The 22,569-nt window shown below is 46.4% G+C and overlaps 1 protein-coding gene across 6 annotated transcripts in view; it reads left to right on the forward strand.

Annotated features, from left to right (window-relative positions):
• The window catches only part of OXR1 (oxidation resistance 1), a 546,053-nt gene extending 523,484 nt beyond the window's left edge, over window positions 1–22,569 (forward strand). For all 6 annotated transcript variants that reach the window (XM_068237908.1, XM_068237907.1, XM_068237910.1 and 3 more), the window contains 5 exons: window positions 4,729–4,854; window positions 8,030–8,182; window positions 8,937–9,032; window positions 13,309–13,382; window positions 22,371–22,569. In XM_068237908.1, the coding sequence (XP_068094009.1) occupies window positions 4,729–4,854; window positions 8,030–8,182; window positions 8,937–9,032; window positions 13,309–13,382; window positions 22,371–22,506 (585 nt within the window). In that variant the 3' untranslated portion in view covers window positions 22,507–22,569. The remainder of the gene's footprint in view (window positions 1–4,728; window positions 4,855–8,029; window positions 8,183–8,936; window positions 9,033–13,308; window positions 13,383–22,370) is intronic.

The raw sequence follows: 22,569 nt of genomic DNA on the forward strand, positions 1-22,569 counted from the left end.
TCAGCAGCACTGCTGTACCTGTACACTGTGGTAATGTATCAGAAGCACTGCTGTGCCTGTATACTATGGTAATGTATCAGCAGCACTGCTGTGCCTGTACACTGTGGTAATGTATCAGCAGCACTGCTGTGCCTGTACACTGTGGTAATGTATCAGCAGCACTGCTGTACCCGTGCACTATGGTAATGTATCAGCAGCACTGCTGTGCCTGTACACACTGTTGTATGAACAGCATTGCTGTGGCTTTATACAGTGGTAATGTACCAGCAGCGCTGCTGTCCCTGTACATGATGCTATTGTATAAACAGCTGCTGTACCTGTACGCTGTGTTGTATGAACAGCGCTTGGCCTTACACTGCAGTAATGTATCAGCAGCGCTGCTGTCCCTGTACATGATGCTATTGTATAAACAGCTGCTGTACCTGTACGCTGTGTTGTATGAACAGCGCTTGGCCTTACACTACAGTAATGTATCAGCAGCGCTGCTGTTTCTAGACAGGGTTGTTGTGCCTGTACAGTGTTATTGGATGAACAGAGCTCCTGTGCCTCTACACAGTATCACAATGTGCCTGTACACTGTGTTATTGTATGAACGGCGCTCCTGTGCCTATGAACTTTATGTAGGTCTCCAGGTGGGGTCTGGAGGTTATACATCACAAGGTCTGTATGAAGTGACCCTATTGTGGGCCACTGCCATAGGCCCTGTATAGCATCACCCCAGCATGGGTATCTAATGAGATGTGTGTGAAGTGCCCAACATGGGCCCCCACTGTTATATGACCTTTGTGTAATTAACCCAACATGGGCTTACGATCTGTATGGAGTCCCTCCCAGTATGTGTATGTTCTGTGAGATCTGTGTGGAATGCCCTAAACAAGGGTTGCAAATAGGAGACCTGGTGGTAGTCACAAACTTGGGCATCTGTTAGAAGACAAAGAGAATCACCACTTAAGTGAATTGTGTGGTGTTCTATTATGTGCATTCTTTTAGAGCTGAGTACAGTCTCCCTAACATGGGCCTAATCTATGGAACCTGTGTGGCTTCATCCCCTATCATGGCCCTCTTCAGTGAGGTTTGGGCAGTCACCCCAATGTGTGTGATGGAATATGAGACCTGTTGGTGTCACCCCCAACCTGGGCCCGGTTAGGTGACCTGTGTAGAGTCACTCTTTGATGGCCTCCTTAAGGTCCGTACACACGCCGGACTGCAGGCAACGACGGGTCTGTCGTCACCTCCCGCTGGGTGGGTTTTCAGCAGACAGTCCGGCGTGTGTAAAGTCTGTCGGCGGACTGATACGGCTGTTTCTGATCGCTCAAACAGCCGTATCAGTCTGCAGACAGACTGTACACACGCCGGACTGTCGCTGGAACGCCCCGTCGTTGCCTGCAGTCCGGCGTGTGTACGGACCTTACTCTTACCAGCTGCCCCATACATTTACTTTGGAAAGTTCACTAGGGGGAGCCAGTGACATTTTCACCCATCCTTCCTCATATTACTATGGAGAGTTCCCTTGGGTAAGTCAGTTGCCCCATACATTACTACAGGGAGCTATGGATCTGGTTAAAAACGAATCATTCTCTGACAAGAAGGGCAGAGCTTGGCGTGTCACCAGCACAGGAAATGCCACTAATGGGGACACAACTCTAGAGAAACCCGACAGATGTTCAGACCCTACCTATGATTTCAGGAACTAGCAGCATATGATGACAGGTCCGTAGCCGCAGGTTCTCCTGGCCATTCAATGCTTGTCTTCTGTCCATTCATGGAGTATTTGTATCTTTTTACCACTCGCATTATGTCACGTTGCTGGTGTTTGATGTGTCACGCAGGAAATGTTTGCCGCTAACGGCCACAGTGAGTTTTTATAAATGGCGTCTATGTAGTGGCGTCTCTTCATATCGGGCAGACTTGGGGGAAGGTCTATGACATAGGAGGTGACCCTTATGCTGAACATGAATAGAACTGAATAGAACTATAGATTGTGTATATGGGCAACCTTCTATAGGATGAGGAGTACATGCAGAGTGTGGACAGGCACTCCAGGGCGACTTCTTGTACACTTCTGCTGTGTGCTCTTCAGCCACACGTCCTCATCTTGCCAAACATGGTACAATAGGATTACACTGATCTCTTCATTCTGGATGGTGTAATGGTCAAGGGTTCTGCCTCTGACATGGGAGACCTTGGTTCGAATCTTGGCTCTTCCTGTTCAGTAAGCCAGCACCTATTCAGTAGGAGACCTTGGGCAAGATTCCCTAATGCTAGGAATACACCTAGCTAATTATGCGCCGGATGGAGCCGCTGGCTCGATGCCGGCGCATCCCCGTGCGTGCGCGCGGATCGGTCCCTGCCGGCGCTGCTTATCACCCGCTCGATTCCCCGCTATTGTCCGCCGGCGTGGATCGAGCGGGGAATCTATCCGTCAGGTCATCGGACCTGTCGGGTATTATCAATCGAGCCATCAGCGGCTCGATTGATAAGGACTGAAAATGCCGTGTATGCCTGGCACTGCTACTGCTTATAAGCTGGGTCTACACGGCACAATGTGTCTTTTCTTTTTTTCGCAAACAGTCAGCAGCTTTACAAAAGCCATGTCCCAACCATTTGAATGGGAGCGTTTACCGCAACGTTCCGAATGCTTGCGGTAAACGCTCCGCAAGCGTCCGTCTGAACCAGCCCTAAATCTGGTCTGCCTGGTGGACCAAAATGATAAACTTAACATATCACATAATATCTGCTGATGCCAGTTCACAATATTAGGTAATAATAATGCTAACATGTGTTTCTCCTGTCGGACTCAAAGTGCTTTAGACCTGCAGCCACTAAGGGTGCACTCAGCAAGCCACCAGTATTAGGAAGTATTGCCCAAGGACTCTTTACTGAATAGGTACTGGCTTCAGTCCCTACTATCAATTTACTTAATCGACCACCACAAGTGTGTGACTACCTCTAGTCTAATGTCCCTACCATGGTCTAAAGCTAACTTACGGGGGCAAGCAGTTGACCTACTGTTATGTTTTAACCAGCAGATTGTTCAATCATATTGAAGTATGTGGGAACTAAATAGATTTGCTTTAGTGAAAAGTACCGATTTCTCCAGATTAATGGTGCACAAGTATTTGGCTCAAAAGTAGCTCCACACAAACCAGATGGATCCCTTCATTCCTTGGGTGCCCACTCTGGTAATTGTGGGTTTGTACGGCTTGGGTCTGGTTGCCGGTTTTGTGTCAGATTACGCTGCCTTTGGATTTGTGCTGCCCCGCATGCGCAGTAGGAGACTGTGCGGCCACAGTTCCTATTTCATAATGCTGCTGATGGTAAAATACTAAATATCTCTGCTTCTAAACATCCTACACTCCCCAAATTTTCAGGGTAGGGAAGGGAACCCCCCAATTACCTCTATGCCAAATTGAAGCCCTCGAGACCCGCTGGTTCCCGAGATAGGTTTCTATAATCTATCTCCTGAACCAGCGGGGCTCGGGGGCTGCAATTTGGCATAGAGGTCGTTCGGAGGATCCTCTCCCTACCCTGAAAATTTGACGAGTGTATGATGTGTGGAAGCGGATATATTTATTATTTTACCATCAGCAGCATAATTAACTTCACACTGAGCATGCGTGCTACTCAGTGTGGAAGGGAGCTTGCGGGCAGCGCAATCGGACATTACACCGTATTGCCCTGATTACTTGTCTGAAGGAAGCTGCCATTGTCATGATGGCTCCGTTGCCAATTAGCCCTAAAATAACAAACTTTCAGGGAATTTGCTTTTATGACCAGCTCCATTTAGCAGACATGGCTGTGAGTCCAAATATATCCAATCTGAAGCCTGCCTAGAGGAGCAGGACATGGTATGTGTACAATAGCAGCACACAAATACAGATTCTGTAGTTGTACAATCACCGCTGGCTTCTATCAGTTGGTTTTTTTTTTTTGGGGGGGGGGGGGGTTTATCTTAAATTCCTTCTGGACAAATAGGGATGGTGGATTAAGTTAATTAGACCATTCCACCCAAGTGTCCCCACTTGATTTATTCCACTCTGATTGAAATCAACAGAGTACTCAGATAGCTCATGGGGATCCAGAACCACTAGGATGATATTAGGGGCTAAAAGAGACTCAAAAGCCCTTTTGCTAAAAAGTGATGCAAATTTTATATTTCGCATTCAGAAGAATCCATTCCTACTGCAGAACCCATTTAAAAATGGATTGGTCCACAGCGTTGCACTGTTTGAACTGCCGTTTCTGTCACAGCATCGGTCGACCATAATTTTCCATACGATCAATGTAAGGCAAAAACTATTGATCGTGCATTTTTATGGCATTGATTTCCAGCAGATTTGATCATAGTATCTGACGGGAATCAGAACAGGCAAATGTGTGTAATATTCTGCAGTTGTGATAAAATTTGCCACAGAATGAGTTCATCAACCAAGACTGCATTCGACAAAGGCGTATTTATGTCTGGATGTGTTGGTTCATGAGTTCCTGTAGCCAACTGAGCGGTCTTGCGATGCATTCTGGGATGAGTTGGCCTTTGGTTAACCCATGCCATGGCAAATTCCTTTCCTGGGAGGAATACAGTGTTGTGCTTGGGTAGTAAGCACTTGCTCCACGTTTGCTTTAGAAGAACACATACCAACAATTACTGCCAAATACTTGCGCTCCTCCCAGGCAGCTGGCCTCTGCGTATTGTGACCTCCGATAACCTGTTTTTCCTGTCCTGTATAGATCACCACACGAGAAGACATCAACTCCAAACAGGCCACCAACATCAAGACTGACCTGGAGCCCGAGGCCTTCCGACCGAACCTCAGTGACCCCAGCCAGCTGCTGCAGGTGGACCAGATAGAAAAGGTGAGTGTCAGAATTGTCACACCGGGCCTAAAGCATAAATAGCGACCATCATACCACTAATATGCTAACACTAAAACTGCATTGTGTTGCATTCCTTTACAAGAAATGCTGGTTAGAACTTCTCTGATGAAATCTAATGTCTTTCTCTTGATTGGACATTCCAGTTAGAATAAATGATAAATATCGCTGTTCAGCAGTAGTTAAAGCTAAAGTCACATTGCTAGATTTTCCTCATGCAAAATGATTGTTGGTGATGGTCTCTAGTGACTGTGTTGTGTGCATACTGGGGAAACATTGGCCAATGTTCCTAATGCACCATCTTACCCCTTTGGGCCTCTCAATCTCTTAGGGAGAGCATTGCCAGTGCTAAATCATCCAGGCGGGAACAGCAGCTCTGCCAATACAATAGAGCACTTCACTACAAAGGAGGCTGATTACCTGTTTGAATGTGTGTTCCTCTGCATCTTTATTCTTCCATTTATTAGAGTGTGTCAGTTCCAGGAAAGTGCAGTACATTGTGATATCTTCAAGTATAGTAGTTGCCGTACTGGTACTACTAAGCTTATGAAAACCTGAACTGAACATTAAAAGTCTCAAAATTAACATACACAAGTCATACTTGCCTCCTTTGTAGTCTACTCCTCAATCTATTTTTTCTCTCCTGCATCCTGTTTGTCCACTGTGATCAATGGAATTCTCCGTCCTCCATTTTGAAAATGGCTATTACCCCATAACAGCTTCCTGGTCAGCACACTGTTAAACTGTAACATCGCCCACTTGAGCCATAGGGAAACATGGACACATCAGTTCTCCTCTCAGCTGTAACTGACAGCAACTGATATATAACTGACAGCAACTGATATATAACTGACAGCAACTGATATATTTCAGTTCTGACAAAATGTTGTCAGAACTGGAAGGTATTATTGTCAGAAGAAAATGGTGAGCTTCTGAAAGGAACTGATGGCAAGGTAACTATGTAATGTTCATTTGAAGTTACCTCATGTGTTTATTTTAAATAATTTTACTCAGTACAGGTTCTCTTTAAAGAGAACCTGTACTGAGTAAAAATATTTAAAATAAACACATTAGGTAACTTCAAATGAGCATTCCATAGTTACCTTGCCATCAGTTCCTCTCAGAAGCTCACCATTTTCTTCTGACATTAATCCCTTCCAGTTCTGACAATATTTTGTCAGATCTGAAATATATCAGTTGCTGTCAGTAAAATATCAGTTGCTGAGAGGAAAACTGATGTACCAGGTAATGTCCATGTTTCCCTATGGCTCAAGTGGGCGATGTTACAGTTTAACTGTGTGCTGACCAGAAAGCTGTTATGGGGTATTGGCCATTTTCAAAATGGAGGACGGAAAATTCCTTTGATCACAGTGAACAAACAGGACGCGGGACAGGAGAAAGACACTGAGGAGTAGATTACATGGAAGGTAAGTATGACTTGTGTATGCTTATTTTGACTTTTAATTTTCAGTTCAGGTTTTCTTTAAAGGGAACCTAAACTGTGAAGGATATTGATTTTTCCTTTTACAATAATACCAGTTGCCTGACTCTCCTGCTGATCCTGTGTCTCTATAATACTTTCAGCCACAGCCCCTCAACAAGCATGCAGATCAGGTGTTCTGAATTAAGTCAGACTGGATTAGGCCCCGTTCACACTTGCGGTTCGAGTCCGCAGGTGTCCGGGGGCCACAATGAGACCGTACGGGTCTCTGCGGTGGCCACAAGTTGCCACCAGTTGCGGATCCGGAATGTATCAGTTCTGGCTACAATAAAGTAGCCGGAACTAGATACATTGCAGTGCCAGAAAGGCACCGCAAGCATGGGGGATACCGGCGTGTAGTCCGGGCCCCCCAAGTGGCATAGGACCGGTGCTGGAAGCATCCGGTCCTATTGCCAGTGTGATGAGAAACCTCCGTTTCTCATTGCACAGCATGGCCGCATGTTCGGGTCAGGATCCGGCCCGGGTGCGTGGGCCGGATGATCCGGACCCGAAAAATAGCGCATGTTGGAAAAGTGTCCGGAACCGATCCGGCTCCATTCTGTACGGAAGGGACGCATGTGAACGTCCGCATAGACTTTGCATTGCTATGCGGAACGTACGTTCCGTTTGTACAGTATACGGTCCGGATCCGATCAGGCGAATCCGGACAGCGAACGCTAATGTGAACCAGGCCTTAGCTGCATGCTTGTTTCAGTTGTGTGATTCAGCCACTTCTGCAGCCATAAAGGGCAACAGGGCTGCCAGGCAACTGGTATTGTTTTTAAAAGGAAAAATCCACATCCCTCTCAGTTTAGGTTCCCTTTAAGGATACCACAATGTACCGCACTTTCCTGGAACTGCTACTGTTATGCTGAGAGCATGTCCGTTACACTGCATATTACTGAAAGTCAAAATTCTTTATGAGGCTTCCTCTTCAGTAATTTGAGTTGAATAGTACTTAATTGGCTGCTCTTGTAGTTTCTCCAGACAGTTTCTGGGGGCCTTCTCATGTCCTCTCTCCATAGAACAGAACATGCTGATCGTCCTCCCCTCTCTGCAGGGCAGAGTATACTGATGAACAAACTGATTGTCCTCTCTCTCTATAGGGAAGGGCATAGTGATTGTCGTCCCTTCCCTCTCCATAGAACATGCTGATCATCCTCCTCTCTCTATAGGGAAGTGCATAATGATTGTCGTCCCTTCCCTCTCCATAGGACAGAACATGTTGCTTGTCCTCTCTCGATATGACCCGGCATACTGATCCATCTTTCCCTCTGTATAGGGCAGAACATGCGATTGTTTTCCCCTCTCTATAGGACAGAGCATGCTGTTCTCCCCTTTCCATAGGACAACACATACTGCTTGTTCTTGTCTCCGTCACCTCTCCATTGGACAGAAGCAGGTTGCGCGTCCTGCCCCTTTTTCTCCATAGTGCAGAGTATACTGCTCTTTATGGTACACAGTAAGCTGCCACTCTTAGCTGCTCTCCATAAGATAGAAGTGCTTCTCTCTTTCAGTGTTTGGACAGATCTGAAGTATGGACTCCACACAGGCTGTACCGGTCAAGTGCTATTAGAGGGTGGAGCATAGGACAGGCTAGGGGAGCAATATTGTGGGGTTGTATCTACACCAGTTGATGCTGCCCTCTGAACAGATGTGTTCTGTGACTTTCTGTAGCTCTCAAAGCACCTTCCCCCTCGGACAATCGGCTACCCCTGGACACTGGCCTACAGCACAGCCAAGCATGGCATGAGCCTCAAGACTCTGTACAGGACAATGCTAGGACTGGACACACCGGTTCTGATGGTGGTCAAAGACAGCGATGCCCAGGTAATCCTTCCCTTCCCACTCTGCCCTCTACTGTAAGTCCTGGTTATGAAGAAACAATGTTATCAGTATACTTGTGAGGTCATCGTGATATCCGTGTACCAGTGTCTGCACTGTGAGCTCTGCATGATACCAGTCTGTGTGCTGGGAGGTCTACATATCAGTGTGCCTGTCTCTGCACTGTATGATATCGGTGTACCAGTCTGTGCACTGTGAGGTCTGGATGATATCAGTGTGCCAGTCTCTGCACTATGTGGTCTGCATGATATCAGTGTGCCAGTCTCTGCACTGTGTGGTCTGCATGATATCAGTGTGCCAGTCTCTGCACTGTGAGGGCTGCATGATATCAGTGTGCCAGTCTCTGCACTGTGAGGGCTGCATGATATCAGTGTGCCAGTCTCTGCACTGTGAGGGCTGCATGATATCAGTGTGCCAGTCTCTGCACTGTGTGGTCTGCATGATATCAGTGTGCCAGTCTCTGCACTGTGTGGTCTGCATGATATCAGTGTGCCAGTCTCTGCACTGTGAGGGCTGCATGATATCAGTGTGCCAGTCTCTGCACTGTGTGGTCTGCATGATATCAGTGTGCCAGTCTCTGCACTGTGAGGGCTGCATGATATCAGTGTGCCAGTCTCTGCACTGTGTGGTCTGTGTGATATCAGTGTGCCAGTCTGCACTGTGTGGTCTGTGTGATATCGGCATCTGCACTGTGCCTTGTATTGAGTATAGAATGCAGACTGTATTTTTTGTGTTACAGATATTTGGAGCGTTGGCATCGGAGCCGTTTAAAGTGAGTGATTGCTTCTACGGCACTGGGGAGACCTTCTTGTTTACATTCTGCCCCGAATTCCAGGTGAGTAGCTGGTCTCTGTGTGCTCTTTCTAGATTCCTGGCATCTCTGCTGGTGCCACACGGACTACAGATGTATTCCCCAGTCACTGTGTTCCTCTACAAAGGATAAGTGAATCTTACAGCGCAGTAAATAGAGCTCTGCACAAGTCTTTTATACATTGTGCTCTTTTTCTGCAATCTGTCCTTATGCTGATAGCACATAAACTCCTGATCAGGAGTTACTGCAGTCACCGTAGTGTTAATAACATAACTAATAAAATAGCTTTTTTTTAAATACAGCAGTCTTTTATGCGGCACAATTATCAAACAACGTTTGTTGTGAACAAGTTGAAGAAAAAACAAAAAAAGTTGCTTGCTATTGTTCAAATAACTGCTAAGACTGGATAAGTTGCATTGACTTCTTATCAGTCTTATCAGTTGTTTGAACAATAGCAAGTAATTGTTTCTGGTTGTTTATACTTGTTTCACAACAAACGTAGTTTGGTAATTGTGCTGCATAAAAGACCGCTGTTGAGCGGTGTATGGGGCGTTTGTTAGTTTTTGCCCATTGTAAAATCTTTCCTCTCCTGGATTTACATTTTGAAATCTATCACATGGTGACGTATTAAGTCCTGTCTGGTGATCTGTGCAGAATGTTTTTGTTGAGAGTTTCAAAGCCAGTACAAAACAGATCAGGTCATCTCAGTGCCTGATTCGCGATGCACTGGTCGATTATTTGGGTGCCGGTTATAGCCGTACGCTGAATTACAGGTTTCTCTTGAGTTGCTACAATTCGAAGGTGGAATAGGACTAGTATTTCATGTATCGCTTGAGTTTCAGCAGGAGCCGCCTTCCGGTTCAACCTGCGGTTAAATGAACAGCTACTGGATAATACGTACTGGTACAAAATATACCGGGTCTCCCAGAATGCTCTGGGGGGAGAACTCAGCTTAGCTAAACAGCTATACAGCAATATATAGATATAGGATGCGTTTCTGAGTCTGCAATTCCCCCCCCCCCCCCCCTAATAAAATTAGTGTTTATCCTGCTTACTTGACTGCATTCTACTATGTCACTACAGTGCCTTATTAAAGGGGCATTATGGCGAAAAATTGTAAAATTTAAAATATGTGCAAACGTAAATTTTTTCCAGAGTAAAATGAGCCATAAATTACTTTTCTCCTATGTTGCTGTCACTTACAGTAGGTAGTAGAAATCTGACAGAAGCCTGACAGGCTTTGGACTAGTCCATCTCTTCATGGAGGGATTCTCAGAGATTTATTTATTTTCAAAAGCACTTAGTGGATGGTAGTTGCTCTGTCCAACTGCCAAAAAACTGTGTAGCAAGCATGGAGGCTGGCCAACATCATTGTTTAAATCCTTTTTAGAGAATATCTTTATAAAGAATAAAAGCTTTGTTGAGAATCCCCTATGAAGAGATGAACTAGTCACTTCTGTCAGATTTCTACTACCTACTGTAAGTGGCAGCAACATAGGAGAAAAGTAATTTATGGCTCATTTTACTCTGGTAAAAACGTACTTCTTATTTGTCTGTTTGCACATATTTTAAATTTTACAATTTTTCGCTATAGTGCCCCTGTAACTGATTTTCTTGTTTCCTATGGACATCCTGTGATGATCCCGCCCAATTTATAATCGGCCTAGTAACAGGTGGCACTACACACGCTACTGTCAGCTGAAAGTCTGCCCAGCGGGAGGGTCTGACGGACCTGTCGTTGGCGGCCGTAGTGCGTGTACGCACCTTAGTTCCACCAAGATAATGGGGTGTCCTAGAGGAATGCAGAAAGCTCTGCTAAGTACAGTTTGCCTTACTGATACAGCGGGTACTTTCAGATGTAACCACTACTCGAAACAATAAGTGTAACCCCTTAATTGCTTAGAGACAGCGGTCGAAGCCATGCAAATCCATTCTTCTTTTATTTTACCACTTGGGAATGTAAAAGGGGCATACACATCAATTAACCCTCCTGGCGGTAAAAAATATTCTGCAGGAGGGAGCGCAGCAGTTTTTTTTTTTATATTTTTTTTTCTTATATCATGCAGCGAGCCCAGGGCTCGCTACATGATAGCCGCTGCTCAGCGGCATTCCCCCGCCCGCTTTTGATCGCCTTCGGCGATCTCCGATCAGGAAATCCCGTTCAACGAACGGGATTTCCTGGAGGGCTTCCCCAGTCGCCATGGCGACGGGGCGGGATGACGTCACCGGCGTCGGGACGTCATTGGGAGACCCGAACCACCCCTCAGTGCTGCCTGGCACTGATTGGCCAGGCAGCGCACGGGGTCTGGGGGAGGGGGCGCGGCGCGACGGATAGCGGCGATCGTGCGCGGGGCGGCAGCGATCGGTGTGCTGACGCAGCTAGCAAAGTGCTAAAAAAAAATTAAACAAATTGGCCCAGCATGGCCGGAGAAAACCTCCTGCGCGGCTTACCCCGAACTACGTTCGGGGTTACCGCCAAGGAGGTTAATAAGGAGCATGATCAGAGCAGGTTCTAGACTTTTTGCCTCCTGAGACAAACTTGTTAGAGACCATCCCCCCACCCCAAGCCGTGGGTGCGGGGGCCGCTGAGCTGGAAGGGGGTTGCGGGCAGAAAGGGGGTATTGGGCACAGTGGCGGGGAGGGGGTATTGGGCACAGCGGTGTGGAGGGAGGCCGGACCCCCCTCACCTGGGTCCCCTGATCTGCGCTCCCCCTCCAGCTTTTAACTGCAGCAGTGAGCGTTGTAATAGGAGGCAGCGGGCATGGATGACTCGCCTCTACCACGTTCCCGCATGCCTTCCAGTCTAGTCACTTCCTGCAATGCCGTCCACAATACAGTGGAACGCGAAAGAGGTGAGTTATCCCCGCCCGCTGCTTCCTATTACAACGCTCGCTGCTGCAGTTAAAAGCTAGAGGGGGAGGGCAGATTGGGGGACCCAGGTAAGGGGGGGATCCGAGCCCCCTCCCATCCACTGTGCTCAATACCCCCTTCCTGCCCGCTACACCCTGCAGCTCAGTGGCCGCCCCCCACGGCCAGGCCTCTCCCCCGGCTCTTTGCCGCCTGAGGAACCCACCTCACCCTGCCTCATGGGCGAACCGGCCCTGAGCATGATGTTTGGATGCTATTTACAATCGTAAAAAATGGAATGCACACCCTGAATGCAGTATAGACAGAAAGGGTACATTCATAGTGCAATAAAGTGTAGAGGTATGTACACACCTTTAATTAGTGCCGCCCATCAGGATCCAGCTCGATGCTCCAGATGACAAAGCGTTGTGCAGACATTTGTCTCTGATTATACCAGAGCAATAGATACTGTTTCTATGCCGATGAGAGGAGGGGCAGTGGAGCGATGTCCGGCGGAAGGGGTAAGGAGGTTAACAATGTGGTAGCACAAGATAATATGCCATTCTATGGTGGCTGGATGTGTATAAGGGCTCTGCCTCTGACACAGGAGATCAGGGTTCGAAATTTTGGCTCTTCCTGTTCAGTAAGCCAGAACCTAATCAGTAAGGAGACCTTGGGCTAGACTCCCTAACACCGCCTATAGAGCACGCCCAAGTGGCTGCTGCTCTGACGCTTTGAGTCCACCAGGAGAGAAGCGCAATATAAATGTTATTTGTCTGGTCTATTCCGGATCTTTCTGCTATGCATTGGTGCAGTTGGACCCTCACTAGAGTCTCTGGGGGAGGGGTGCAGCACAACCTGTATGAAGGTTGGATATTGCACTAAGAGTACAGTAACAAACAACAAACAGACACAGAACATTTATATCGCGCTTTTCTCCTGGTGGACTCAAAGCACCAGAGCTGCAGCCACTAGGACGCGCTCTATAGGCAGTAGCAGTGTTAGGGAGACTGGCCCAAGGTCTCCTACTGAATAGGTGCTGGCTTACTGAACAGGCAGAGCCGAGATTCAAATCCTGGTCTCCTGTGTCAGAGGCAGAGCCCTTAACCATTACTCCATTCAGCCACTACTACAGTAGCCACTCATGCAGCTGCCTGGGCTGCACTGCTGTCCCTCCAACACTGGCTTCTGGACAACTGCCATTTGTGAATGGAGTAAGGATACTGCCTCAGGCTTGAAACTGGTAATCAGTTTATTGGCTTCCTGATGGTTGAATAGAGGTCACCATGTGCTCTGTGTATTGCTGATAAGATGTAATGATATCTTTGGCCTACATAGGAGCTGTTACATGATTGGTGGAGGTGGCTTGGGGAGAGATCAGACATCACATCATTATGTATACACACAACATTGGGATGTTTGGGGTTGCAGTAACTTGTGTTTCTTTTCTTAGGTGTTTAAATGGACAGGGGACAACATGTTCTTTATCAAAGGTGACATGGACTCTCTGGCGTTCGGAGGAGGAGGGTAATTGTTGTCTTTCTGTTTTAGTACAGATTCTGAACAATATGCTGAAAACATACAAAACACTGGTTGTAGAGTACCCCTTTAACCTCCTTAGCGATAAACCCGAGTCAGGCTCAGGACTGAAATCCGCAGCTCAGAGCGGTAATCCCGTGCCTGAGTGAGTTATATGCAGGAGCTGCTGCAGATCTCTCTGTGGTATGTTTTTTTTTTTTCTTTGTTTTTGGGGTCTAAAAGCTTGTGAAATCTTGCACAACTTTTAGACCCTAAATCTGGAAATAATCATAACGCCAGGGAGGTTAACTCACATAAAATGCATGCATATGTATATGCTATACACTACAACCGCTCCATTACAAAAGTCATGGATGACTTCGCCCCCCTCGTCAATGTCCGCCCTCACCGTGTCAGTCGCCAACCCTGGATGACCAAAGACACTAAACAGTTAAAAAGATGCTCTAGAGCAGCGGAAAGGCGTTGGAGGCAAAGTAACACCAATGAGGACTTCATCTCATATAAAATAGCCTTGAACAACTTCAGAAACGCACTCTCTGTGGCAAAACAGTCCTATTTTCCTCCCTAATATCCGCCCAAGTACACAATCCAAAACTCTTGTTTAGCACCTTCAACTCCGTTCTCCATCCCCCCCCCTCCTCCTCCTTCTTCATCTTGCTTATCAGCTGAAGAATTTGCAACATACTTCACTGATACTCAGAAGTGAATTCTCCACGCAAACCCTCAAATCCCACCTCCACACCTCTCATTGACTGCTCTCTAACTGCCTTCTCTACACTCTCTGAACATTCTCTCTCCTCTATAATATCCAAAGCTAATCTAACCACTTGTTCTTTGGATCCTATTCCCTCCCATTTCATTCCGCAGCTATCCCCATCTCTCATGCCTGCACTAACATCGCTATTTAACCTGTCCCTCTCCACTGGCATCTTTCCGTCGCCACTCAAAAAGGCTGTTGTGACACCACTACTTAAAAAACCATCTCTAGATCCTACCACACTCGCCATCTACCGCCCAGTCTCACTTTTCCCATTTGCATCCAAACTAATTGAACACCACATACATGCAGAATTAAGCCATTATTTATCAGCTAACTCCCTACTTGATCAGTTCCAGTCTGGCTTTCGCTCCAACCACTCCACGGAAACGGGCCTTACCAAAGTGGCCAATGACCTCCTTACAGCCAAATCCAAAGGTCAATTCTCCATACTCCTCCTTGATCTGTCATCAGCATTCGATACGGTCGACCACACCTTGCTCTTACAAATACTTTCAAATGTAGGAATAAAGGGCCTTGCTCTCACATGGTTATCTTCCTACCTCTCTGGAAGGTCCTTCACAGTCTCCTACTCAGATCAGATCTCTTCTCCTCATGCTTTGTCTGTCGGGGTTCCTCAAGGCTCTTTCCTTGGTCCCCTCCTCTTTTCCATCTACATGCATGGTCTTGGTGACTTAATCAACTCATTCGGTTTTCAATACCACCTGTATGCAGAGGATACGCAACTGTACCTCTCGGACCCAGACCTTAACTCCCTCCTCAAACGTGTTCCTGACTGCTTGTCTGCTATATCCTCCTTCATGTCCTCTCGCTTCCTAAAACTTAATATGAGTAAAACGGAACTAATAATTTTTCCACCGTCTCTGGCCACCTCTCTGCCTGAAGTAACTATAAATGTTAATAACACTCCCATCACTTCAGTTCCCAAAGCACGGTGCTTGGGGGTAATATTCAACTCTTCTCTCTCTTTTATTCCTCATCTTAACTCCATAACCAGCTCCTGCCATCTCCAACTCAAAAATATATCTCGCATCCGTCCCTTTCTCACTCAAGACGCAACCAAAATGTTAATACATGCTCTTATAATTTCTCGTCTGGACTACTGCAACGTACTACTTTGTAGACTACCTTCAAACGAACTGGCCCCGCTCCAGTCGGTACTGAACTCAGTTGCTCGTCTCATTTATCTTTCTTCTCGATCTTCCTCTGCTGCTCCTCTCTGTCAAGCTCTTCACTGGCTGCCAATTAACCAGAGGATCCAATTCAAACTCCTAACCCTAATCTACAAAGCTCGCCACAATCTCTCTCCCCGGTACATATCATCACTCGTTTCCAGATACAAACCCAATCGCAATCTCAGATCTGCACACGATCTTCTGTTGTCCTCCTCTAGAATCGCCTCCTCACATTCCTGCTTACAAGATTTTGCACGCGCTTCACACCTTCTCTGGAATCCCCTCCCACAACACATCTGTCACTCGCCAACCTTTACTTTTAAACGCTCTCTAAAAACTAATTTGTTCCGACAAGCATAAGAGCTACCTTAAGCCACTTCCCTTTGTCCTAAGACCAAATTGCACTCCTACTAGATATCCTAAAACACACTGCCTTTATATATTTTTTTAACGTATACTACCCCTCCTCTTGTTTCCCCCCATTCCCTTTAGATTGTAAGCTCGCAAGGGCAGGGCTCTCTCCCCCTTTTGTGTCTTGGAAATCATTATACATTTTATTCATCATGTTACTTTTATCACTGTCATTACCACTTCTGTATTTTGTATTCTGTATGCTGTATCATTTTTTGTATTTTGTCACTAATTTTGGATCTTGTATATTAGTGTAGACCATTGTCTGTATTATGTACCCCATGTTTGTTTCTTACTTTGTACAGCGCCACGGAATATGTTGGCGCTTTATAAATCAATAATAATAATAATAAATAATATTCAAACACACCACCACCCTCTACCTAGCTCAACATGTTTCATCTCCATAACTTTTTGGGGGCTTCATTGGGATAAGTGTAGTAGTGCAAAACATCAAATTAAAATACATTCATATTATTAATGTAGCATAGCCTCACGGCCATATATACAAGACAAACGTCTCACCTGTCCTGCTGGCTCTTATAGTGAACAGGCTGTTCACAGTAGTGCCGACAACTTCCTGTCCACGCTGAATCTGACCCTGACGTCATAGTATGGAAATCTGTTTTGTACATTCCAACACATTGTTATGACCGCCTGCTAAAGTCTAAAGAAATGCCTCTGCCAGCATGGACAGCAGCCACAAACTGAGAGGAGCTGAACCATTCATGAACAGTTCTGGTGGTCAAATATCTTGCATCGTCCTGTTGAAAGATCCCATCTGACATGGGAAAGACCACCAACATATACTGGTGTACTTGAAGGATACCCGAAGTGACATGTAACATGAGATAGTCATGTGTATGCACAGTGCCTAGCACACAAATAACTATGCTGTGTTCCTTTTTTTTTCCTTTTCTACATGAAAGCGTTAAATATCAGGTATGTAAGTGGCTGACTCGGTCCTGACTCAGACAGGAAGTGACTACAGTGTGACCCTCACTGATAAGAATTTCCAACTAGAAAACGCTTTTCTAGCAGAAAATGGCTTCTGAGAGCAAGAAAGAGATAAAAAGGGAATTTCTTATCATTATGGCCACAGTGTAGTCAGGACTGAGTCAGCCACTTACATACCTGATATTTAACACTTTCAGGCACAGAAAGAAAAAAAGGAACACAGCCTAGTTATTTGTGTACTATGCACTGTACATACACATGTCTATCTCATCATGTCACACGTCACCTCGGGTATCCTTTAATTGACAAGAAGGGAGAGATGCCCGTATCAGTTGTGTGTGTTCCCAAGGGCATAACTACAGGGGAGCAGCCCCTGCAACCGCAGGGGGCCCAGAGCGGTAAGGGGGCCCCCAACTACTACTTCACTCCTTCCAATAAAGGGGTCCATCCTTCACATCAGGTGTTTTTATGGCTACTCTTGTTATGGGTATGACGCTCATGATGGCCGCACTTGTTTTATGACCCTTGTGAGATGGGCCCCCAGGCTTTGAGAGTTACAAGGAGAGGTAAGGGTGTGACCATTGGGGGGGGGGGGGGCATGATTTATAGTTACACACCCCTGTGTTCCATAGATATCAATGACTATTCCAAGAAGTCATTCCTCGCACCATTACTGTTCTGCTACCAGCTTCTATATGTTCGCTGCTGGTTGCTGAGTGTTCTCGGCAAAGTCACGCCTATTCCCCACATCTATCCATTTAGTAAAGTTTAAAGGACCACTATCGCCCAAAAAAGCAGGCGGTTAAAATCTGACAGAACTGACAGGTTTTGGGCCAATCCATCTCCTCAGGGATTCTCAGGGTTTATTTTGTTTTAAACAGCATTTCCTGAACAGCAGGTTTAACTGCCAAAATAGTAAGATACCAGCCAGCCTCCCTACTCACTTGCACACTATTTTGTCTGTTAGACTTTGCAACTGCTGTTCAGGAAATGCTGTTGAAAACAAAGAAAACCCTGAGGCCTTTTTCCATGTGTGCGCTACTGTCCGCTTTTTATCGGCACTTCAATGTTACAGATTGATACGTGTTGCTGAGAAGCGGACGGATGGAAACAAGGCCTCAGAGGCAGGGAACAAACAGATTTCATACGCATTTTCTGCACAGAATAAGGGCTCGTTCCATTCATTCAGCTCAGATGGCTGTGCGATTGGAAAGCAACGCATACGATCATTCGCCATCTGCGCTACTGTGCGCTGCAGATCCCATTCAGCACAGTGAATGGAATCTGCACTGCGATTCCCGAAAATGCAAGTAGCAGCACGATAGCGCATCACACAGCGCATGTGATGGGAACGTTAGAAGGGCTGTCTATACCCTTCTACCGTTCTTGCGTATCGCACACTACGCGCAGCCAAAATGCGCACGGCAGCGTGCATAGTCTGAACGAGGCCTAACTGAGAACTCATGTTAATCAATGGGCTAGTTCACACTTAAAGAGAACCTGAACTGAAAATAAAGTCAAAATAACCATACACAAGTCATACTTGCCTCCTGTGAAGTCTACTCCTCAATCTTTCTCCTCTCCTGCGTCTTGTTTGTCCACTGTGATCAATGGAATTCTCCGTCCTCCATTTTAAAAATGGCCATTACCCCCATAACAGCTTCCTGGTCAGCACACTATTAAACTGTAATATCGCCCACATGAGCCATAGGGAAACATGGACATTACCTTACACATTCAGTTGTTACTGACAGCAGCTGATATGTAACTGACAGCAACTGGTATATTTCACTTCTGACAAAATATTGTCAGAACTGGAAGGGATCACTGTCAGAAGAAAATAGTGAGCCTCTGAGAGGAACTGACAGTGAGTATATAATATTCATTTGCAGCTACGTCATCTGTTTATTTTAAATAATTTTCCTCGCTTCAGTTTTCTTGTTTTTCGCGCACAGAAAAAAAACTGACATTTTGCATGATTCTGCACATTTTGTCAGTTTTCTGTATCAATTACATTAGCTGCTGTGAAAAAAAAATGTGCGCTTTTTTTTTTAAATAGAAACACACTTTTGTGTGCAGAAAACATACGCAGAAAAAAGCACACAGAAAATTGAGACACAAGTGTGCTCACTGTCTCAGAATCCCCCATGAAGAGATGGACTGGTCGGTTCTGTCAGATTTTAACTTCCTACTTTTTTCTCGATAGTGGTCCTTTAACATTTAAGACCACTGTCTTTGCTTTCGTGTAGATTGCAGCTTTGTCTTGCAATGAAGTCTTGTGAGTTTGGGTGCCGTCACTGGCCACCCGCTCTGGTGCTCTATCTTTAATACGGTTTGCCTCACAGTTTGGACACACATCTGGAAGTTCCCTTGATTATTTGGACACTGTGTTGCTCCACGTTAGCCCACGTGTCAGTTACCCGACGTTCACCCCTCGCATCAATGGCTCTTGCTCCCTTAGTTACGTCAGGTCATCGAAAAAGTTTAATTCACGCACAGTATACTTTAACCACAACAGGCCATGAACACCTCACAAACTGGATTGTTTCCCGAAATGCAGCCGACTTTGGCACGGCAGCGGGTGATCCTGCCTTTTTCATTATCAAGTATATTATCTGAAATAGCTATTCCCCCTTATATACCCATGAAACCTGTGCTAGAAACGAGTATTCATTCAATGCCTGTCCATCCCTGACCTCAGAGGTAGGTGGTGGTGGTCATAATTATGTGACTTGACTGTGTGTTCATCTCGGGTATTAATCTCTCCTAACCAGCATTCAAAAACAAATTCTACTGTAAAAATCACTTGTCAAATAAGGCAGTAAACTTCACTTTTAAACTAATAGTTTATAGTAGATTTTAAAACTGAACAGGGTTATAGTTTAACCAGCAAGCTGATGGTGAACCACAACTTCTAGGAATGAGTAGGGGACTAAAAAGAATCAAATAAGCCCTCTTAAAGAGACTCTGTAACATTAAAAAGATCCCCTGGGGGGTACTCACCTCGGGTGGGGGAAGCCTCCGGATCCTAATGAGGCTTCCCACGCCGTCCTCTGTCCCACGGGGGTTTCGCCGCAGCCCTCCGAACAGCCGGCGACTGTGCCGACTGTCAGTTCAATATTTACCTTTGCTGGCTCCAGCGGGGGCGCTGTGGCGGCTTTCCGTTCCGAACTACACGGAAATACCCGATCTCATTCGGGTCCGCTCTACTGCGCAGGAAACTTGCGCAGTGGAGCAGACCCGACGGCGATCGGGTATTTCCGTGTAGTTCGGAGCCGACAGCCGTCAGAGCGCCTGCGCAGGAGCCAGGAAGGTAAATATTGACGTCACCACTGCCCGGACTCCACGGAGGGCTGCAGCGAGACCCCTGACGGATGGAGGACGGCGTGGGAAGCCTCATTAGGATACGGAGGCTTCCCCCACCCGAGGTGAGTACCCCCCAGGGGATCTTTTCATGTTACAGTTCCTCTTTAATAAAAACGCTTAAAGGGATACTGTAGGGGGGTCGGGGGAAAATGAGTTGAAGTTACCTGAGGCTTCTAATGGTCCACCGCAGGCATCCTGTGCCCACGCAGCTGCTCACCAATGCTCCAGCCCCGCCTCCGGTTCACTTCTGGAATTTCAGACTTTAAAGTCTGAAAACCACTGCGCCTGCGTTGCCGTGTCCTCGAGCCCGCTGATGTCACCAGGAGCATACTGCGCAGGCCCAGTATGGTCTGTGTCTGCGCAGTACGCTCCTGTTGACATCAGCACGATTGAGGACATGGCAACGCAGGCGCAGTGGTTTTCAAACTTTAAAGTCTGAAATTCCAGAAGTGAACCGGAGGCGGGGCCGGAGCATCGGTGAGTGATTGCGCGGACACAGGGCGTCTGCGGGGGACCGTTAGAAGCCCCGGGTAAGTTCAACTCATTTTCCCCCGACCCCCCCCCCCCCCCCCCCCCTACAGTATCCCTTTTAAGAGACAGGGTGAAACTTGCAGGTGAAAAGGCAGAGATGGCTATGGTTTGTATGGACTATAATTATTCAGGAAAGGAAATGTGTGTGCTGGAAGAGGAAATATAAGTGAATAGCTGGGTTAGAAGAGGAGAGGAAGAGGTATTCGCTGTAGTAATGTCCAGTTTATGAGTAATTGCTTCATTTGAGCCGGTTCTTTCCTGTGAGTTGAGTGATCTGACTCGTCACACTGAACCGAATTAGTTCAGTGGATGAGACAGGAACTGCAAGTGCACAGGGTCCTTTACCCCTGCAAAACGGAAAACTTGACCAATTTTGTTGTGCGTTTTTTATGCGTTTGCGTTTTTGACCTATTTTGATGTGAGTTTTCTGTGATGCGTTTTTTTTTGTTGCGTTTTTCATGTGTTCCTATACTTTACATTGAAACGCAAAACGCATCATCACACAGACGTGCATTTGCGTTTTTTTTTTTTAAATCGTAACGCACCAGTGAAAAAGGCCACCCAGGATTATTTTAAACAGGCTGCGCTTAGGGCTCATTCACACTAGAGCCCTTTTTCGGCATTTCAACGCAAAGTTGAAACTTTGCGTTAACCAAGGTAAAATGAAAGTCCATAGACTTTCATTTTCCCTTTCACACCCGTTGCGTTTCGATGCGTTGCGGTACGACACACCCGTGAGCTTTTTATCGCCGGGAATCGGTGTTTTTCCGTCAGGTTAATTAATCACTACTGCCGCTACTCAGCGTCGCACCGCAACATCCCGACGACACGCTGCAGGCTATTCAACGCGTGTGGGAAACTGCTCCTGCATGCGTTGTCTAATGCGAAAGCACCCTTAAGAATCGGCAAACGCATGCGTTTTACATTTTTGACAAAAAAATGCAGCTAGTGGAAAAGGACCCACACACACAGCTGAAGGAGAAGGAGCCAGGAGGAGGAATAATTAATGTCTGGGCCAATTAGCAGGGGAGGGGAGTGACTAGCAAGAGTTACTGCTAACCACTCCCTTCCCAGTGAAATGAATCAATTGATTTGGTTCATGATCCGGTTCTTTTTTTTATTAAATCGATTCATTGAAAAGAGCCAGACTTCCCATCACTAATTCACTGTGCTGGAAGAGGAGAGGGAGGGAATTGGCTATGCTGGAAGAGCAGAGAAAAGGGATTGGCTGTGCTGAGGAGATGGAAAGAAGTAGCTGTGCTGGAAGAGAGGGAGGGGATTGTCTGCGCTGAGGGAGGATTGGCTGTGCTGGGAGAGGGAGGGGATTGGCTGTACTGGGAGAGGGAGGGGATTGGCTGTACTGGGAGAGGGAGGAGATTGGCTGTACTGGGAGAGGGAGGGGATTGGATGTGCTGAGAGAGGGAGGGGATTGGCTGTACAGAGAGGGGGGGGGGGCATGGTTGTGCTGATAGAAGAGAGGGAGGGGCATGGTTGTTCTGCAAAAGGGAGATTCAGAGGAGTCGCTGTGCTGGAAGAAGTGAAGGGGAAGTGGCCATGCTGAAAGATGAGATGGAGGGAAGTGGCGCTGCTAGAAGACATGACTGTGAAAAGGAGGAGATTATGCTGGTATTTTTGGAATTGGAAAAGATGTTTTAGTTCATTACATGCACTAAGGACTCAACCAGAATGAGTTATTTTACAAACTAATCTGTTTGCAGAGTCAGAACCTCTTTAACATGTCCACTTTTATTGTTTCAGAGGGGAGTTTGCGCTGTGGCTGGACGGTGATCTCTACCATGGGAGGAGTCACTCATGCAAAACGTTTGAGAATACTCTGCTTTCTAAGAAAGAGGACTTCATTGTGCAGGACATAGAGATTTGGGCATTTGAATAAATATGTACATAAAGATCTCCTCCGCCTGTACAGAGAGAGGGGGACTCCGCAGCTAATATATAA

This window comes from Hyperolius riggenbachi, chromosome 5, assembly GCF_040937935.1.
Source record: "Hyperolius riggenbachi isolate aHypRig1 chromosome 5, aHypRig1.pri, whole genome shotgun sequence".
Classification (NCBI taxonomy): Eukaryota; Metazoa; Chordata; class Amphibia; order Anura; family Hyperoliidae; genus Hyperolius; species Hyperolius riggenbachi.